Source organism: Phoenix dactylifera, chromosome 1 (assembly GCF_009389715.1).
Source record: "Phoenix dactylifera cultivar Barhee BC4 chromosome 1, palm_55x_up_171113_PBpolish2nd_filt_p, whole genome shotgun sequence".
Lineage (NCBI taxonomy): Eukaryota > Viridiplantae > Streptophyta > Magnoliopsida > Arecales > Arecaceae > Phoenix > Phoenix dactylifera.
The window spans coordinates 9925088-9930491 of record NC_052392.1 but is presented as its reverse complement, the minus strand read 5'-3'; the positions used below and the strand labels follow the sequence as shown (position 1 = coordinate 9930491).

The 5404-nt window shown below is 44.9% G+C and overlaps 1 protein-coding gene across 1 annotated transcript; it reads right to left on the bottom strand.

The window, feature by feature from the left end:
- Positions 1-1581: 1581 nt before the first annotated feature.
- Positions 1582-4990, bottom strand: LOC103707465 (putative leucine-rich repeat receptor-like serine/threonine-protein kinase At2g24130). The gene is made up of 2 exons (XM_017842884.3): positions 2396-4990; positions 1582-2305 (listed from the first exon to the last, which is right to left on the bottom strand). Exons 1-2 carry the CDS (start codon positions 4953-4955, stop codon positions 1902-1904), a joined length of 2964 nt encoding a protein of 987 aa, XP_017698373.2. The 5' UTR covers positions 4956-4990; the 3' UTR covers positions 1582-1901.
- Positions 4991-5404: the final 414 nt, after the last annotated feature.

The window sequence follows — 5404 nt, the reverse complement described above, 5'->3', positions numbered from 1 at the left end:
AAACTTTATGTGAACGTTGTAACCTTCCATGGTTCCAAGGGAACTAGATTTTTTTTTTAAAAAAAAAAAGAGAGAGAAAAAAAGTTATAATGATGCCTCATTTTCTTCGCTAAATGAAAGTTTGAACTGTCAAAAAACTGCAAAGAGCGAATTGGACTAGATCCTAAAGAGTGGGAGATAGTGTCGGATGTGAGATGCTCATTTCCTTCATCGAAGCCTGCAACTTTGAGGTCAATATGTCTAGTATAATTCATCAAGGTTATGCTCCCATCAATAACCTATATTGTTGCACCTTCCATAAGTAGATCCCTTCATAGTCATATATCTATTGGATGCCAGGATACATGGCTAATAAAGTCTAGCTTTTTATGGAATTAAGCCAACTAAGAGGTGTTAAATAGAGAATTCAATCTAGGATTCTGATACTACTTATATATTATCTTTGAATAGTTAAATTATTCAAAAAAATAAAATTTAGTATAACAGTAACTTTTTGCAAGAAAATATTGAGAGGAACAAACAAAATGATGGTAGTCTAAGCCATTAAGTTGCTTGAAATTCAAGTCAGTCGACTATGCAAGCTCTTGGTTGCATTTCTGAGTTTCCTCCTTGATAGACAACTCTCCAGAGGATCTTCTGAGTTTGAAGCGAGAAATAGAATCGGCTCACTATATTTCTTCCATATGATTAAGTTATTCTGGCAGGCAAATATCTGATTTCATTCCTGAGCTTCTGTCACAATAACAAAATATGAAGCCTCAAGACATTCAATTCTGGCTTTTATTCAGTTTCACTACTCAACTTGTTTTTTATTATAAAAAAAAAATATTAAAGTCATTACCACCAGGCTCCCTGTCCTTGGAATTTAAGATCTCAACTTCCTGCAGCACTGCTCTAATGGATGCTGGTTGATGACAATGAGACATCAGAATCTGTCTCACAAAAATGCATGTGATGGAAACACTGCTCTAAAGTTCAAACACTCTGTCTAGAACCCTTGAGTCCTTAAATATAATGCACTCTTATTGAGTCAGCTATTCATCCAAACTTGGCAAATAAGGCTTTTATATTGATCCAACATACAACCGAACCTTGAAACTCTGAATCATTCGATCTAGCAGTAGAGCAGAAGTACCGATCATCCTCTCGCAGAAGAGGTAAATACCAGGTATGATCTAGGCTTGCCAGGTTTGTCAACTTAAATTTTCACTCCTTTGGATCCAAATAACTTCTTTAGATTATTAAATGTAGAGGTTCCTTGTTATATTCTGCTGCTGGAAGTAAGGACCATGGGTAACTCTAAACAAAAAAGGGTAGAGTAATATGTTCTGCGGACTGGTTTCTGAACTGATACTACTTGCAAGAATGTGATGATTATAAAGGAAACTGAAAGCCTCATAATTTCAGACCCTGAAACACGAATGATAGACCTTCCATGAGCCTTAGAGCCAAGACAAGTAGCAGCATCATAATAAAGTGTTGCTCCTAAAGTATCATACCAATTCAATTGGGAAGATAACCAACTTATTTTTATCGATGTTTTTCTTTAAAAGCGTCGCGTGTTCATACACCAACAGCCCATTCACTGAAAGATCGATATAAACTATGGAGTAGATAGAATGGGTGATGTGGTAATGTACAACGACCGGTCATGATCGATTGTTTTGTTTTTCCAAAAAATTGAGTGCTCACCCAACTCTCCAATCCTTGTATGTATAGTTTATGTTTGAATGGATTCACCAACATACTTTATTGAACCTCCTCTAAGTGGTCGCTCCATATACGAATTGAAAACTAAAAGAATTACTTGAAAAAGGGTGACAAATCAACTATTTAGCATAATGAGGATCCAAATCAGATCTCCCTTGATCAAATGCTTCCTGCCTTTAGTTTATTTAATCTCAGAAAGACGAATCGGGCGTGGAACAGGACTCAGCAGCCTCAATCCCACGCCTGGTGAGATCTTGTTTCAAAAGAGCAATCTCATGGGCGACGTCTATCATGGTAGGCCTCAATGCAGGGGAGAAGCTTGCGCACACTAAGCCAAGCTCAATCAATTCAACCATCACCTCTCTTCTTATCTTCTTGTAATACAGCGAGTCAACTGGCGACGAGTCTCTCAGTGGTGCCTGCGAAGTTATGACCTCGATGTTATTCGGGTAGCGACTCTTCACCCATTCTTGCAAGCTGAGTCCTTCATGAAAAATAGCATCTGTTGGTCTCTTCCCGGTGATCATCTCTAAGATCAAAACCCCAAAACTATATACATCGCCTTGCGTCGAAGGGCGGCCTCCCAAGCCATATTCTGCATCAGTGATTACAATCTCAGTCTATGCATAGCTAGAAGAAGACACATAACGAGATAGGTAAATTATAAGTGGGGAAGCCTACGTACCAGGTGCTATATAACCAACAGATCCTTGTAGCCGTCCGGTTATTGAATTATATGGAGATGAATTGGTAATGTCGTTGTTCTCATCATGTTTCACCAACCTTGCTATCCCAAAATCTGATACTATTGCCGTCATATCTTCATCAAGAAGAACGTTGCTGGGTTTCAGATCACAATGCACAACCTTGACAGGGGAAAAATGGTGCAAATAAGCAATCCCTTCAGCTACATCACCGATGATGCAAACGAGCTGATTTAAGTCTAGGCCATGGCCCGATCCGACCGGATGATATAGATAGCTTTCAAGGCTCCCATTAGGCATCAGTGGGAGAACAAGAGCCTTGAAGTCTGGCTTGCTGCAAGCTGTTATCACCCTGATTAGATTCCTGTGCCTAGTTCTCTTGAGCACCTGGCATTCTCTTTCAAAGCTCCCTGGGATCCCACCGCCGCAGCCGCACCACGGATCCAATACTTTCACAGCTATTCTTGTTTCATCCCGTAGAATTCCCTTGTACACATGCCCGAAGCTCCCTGCCCCTATTAGGCTCGACTTTGCAAAGCCGCCGGTGGCTTCTGCAAGTTGTCGGTAGGAGATCCTTGGATAGTCTAGCTTCTGTCGTTCTTCTTCGTCAATTATCTCTGGGCGATGGAAGCTTGGCAAACAAGTTCTCGCTCTTGATTTCATGAACATTGGACACCCAAAGAGGCATAATAAGCAAGGAGCGCCGAGCAGCGTGAGAATTATAGGCAAGATCATGAACCGATGAGCTCGTCTAGTACGGCATTGTGATATGCCAATGATTGAGCCGCATAGGCCTGAATTGCCAAGAAAAGAGTCCTTTGAAAGAAAGGCAAACACTCCTTCAGTTGGTACTGTCCCTGAGAAGTTGTTGAATGAGATGTTTAATTGTTTTAGCGATGAAGATGCTTGCAGAGACTCTGGCATGGTTCCCGCCAGCTGATTCAAAGACAGGTCAAGAACCTCAAGGAATGGCAAGGCTCCAATAGAACTTGGGAGAGGACCTCGCAAGGCATTGCCGGAAAGGTTGAGGTACTCGAGGGCGACGCAGCTTCCAAGCTGAGGAGGTATTGTCCCCGAGAGATTATTTGAAGACAGATCCAAAGCCAATAACATATCCATCTTGCTGAGCTCTAATGGCAGAGTTCCCTCTAAGTGATTGCTTGAGAAATTCAGATACAAGTTCAAGCTGCTCAGCGCTGCGACATTGCTAGGAATCCTCCCTGTAAATTGGTTATAAGAAAGATCCAGCACTTCCAAGTTGATACAATTTCCAAGGCTCGGCGGTATCGAGCCTGAGAGCTGGTTCTTATGAAGCATTAGCCTTCTTAACTGTGAGAGGTTGGATAAGGTATCCGGAATCAAACCAGAGAGTCTATTTCCGGATATGTCGAGCAGGCCTAGGTGAGGAATTTCTCCAAGAGAAGGTGGGATCTCACCGGAGAGAAAGTTATTCGATAGGTAAACTCTCTCTAGCTTCATCAACCGAGATAAGTCTGGTGGGATTGATCCATTCAGGTAGTTGTTCGACAGGTTCAAGTAGGTAAGATTGACGAGGTTCGATATGTTTGGAGGGATTAGACCGAAGATGATGTTCTCCTCGAGGTGGAGTTGGAGAAGATTGGAAGAAAGATCACCGATCAATGATGGTATCTCACCTCCAAGATTGTTTCCAGCTAGTTCCAGCTCCTGCAAGCGGGAGCAATTCCTCAAAGAAGTGAAAAATGGCTTGAGGTTAGTATTGCTGTCATGGCTCGAAAGGTTATTATAGGATAAGTAAAGGAATTGGAGGAATGGCATCTTATCAAAAATATCAGATGGCAACTCTCCGCTAAGAAGATTCGATTCAAAGTCGATCCATTCGAGCATAGAGAAGTTTGATAAGGAAGCAGGGATAGGACCCTCCAGATTATTCGACCACAGGAGGAGAAATCTCAAGTCGGTCAGCCTGCATTCATTGGCTAATGGGATTTCGCCGGAAAGAGAATTGTTGGAAAGATCGGCATACTGCAACGAGGTGCAATTGCAGAACAGTGTCTTCGGAATGCGACCGGAGAGGCGGTTGCTCCCCAGGTCGAGATAAACCAATTCTTGAAGGAACCCGAGCTCGGCGGGGATGGGCCCGTCGAGGAGGTTCCTCGCCAAGCTCAACTGCTTCAATCGAGCGAGAGCTCCAATCTCTGCGGGAATGCTTCCACTAAAGAAGTTCCCAGAGAGGTCGAGCACTGCGAGGAAAGAAAGCCTGAAGACCGCCGGCGAGATCAGGCCATGGAGGTCCCTCCCGCTGAGGTCCAGCTGCACGACACGCTGCTTGACCCGATGGCAGGTGATGCCCGTCCAATTGCACAGGCGGGTCTCGGGGTTGCCCCAGTTGGCGAGGGCGTGCTGGGGGTCGGCGGTGACGCCGGACATGAAGGAGAGGAGGGCAGCGCGGTCCCTCGGGGCCCCTCTGAGGGCGGCGCCGGTGCCGGCAATCACGGTGGCGATTGCGACATGGCCGAGCTGCGTCAAGATGAGCATTAGCGCCAGGAATGTGGCAGCCATGGTGGATGGATGGGTGGGAGGGGAGGTGGGAAGGGAGAGAGAGAGCGAGTGAGGGCTGAGTTGCTGCACCCCCTTGGTTTTTAACGTAGATGGGAGGGCTACCTAACTGCCGTTGAAAACAGCCGTTATACTTGGCGCCAGATATTTTGACATGGGGAACGGGGAAGGGATGATCGGGCCACGTGGGGAAAAAGAATCGAGCCACGTCGGCAACTCTATCTTGGGGGGTTGGCAGCTGGATCTTGTGGGGCGGCGGGGCTGCCTAATTGGGATTTGGGTGGACTATGGCGTGGATTAGAAAGGTTAATGACAATAATTTAGTGGTAATCGTGGATTAACGTTTCGTATTTGGTTGGTCGGGGCCGGGTTTTTTTAATGACGCATGGGGCGGGATGACGTGGGAACTCTGTCGGATAGGACGGCGAGAGGGTGACGTGATGTCACGTGAG

Excerpts from the sequence above, each read along its gene's own strand:
- LOC103707465 (XM_017842884.3), bottom strand. The coding sequence starts at position 4,955 with ATGGCTGCCACATTCCTGGCGCTAATGCTCATCTTGACGCAGCTCGGC. Across the intron at positions 2,306-2,395 it reads TGTTGGTTATATAGCACCTG|AATATGGCTTGGGAGGCCGC; the intron begins GTACGTAGGCTT and ends TCACTGATGCAG.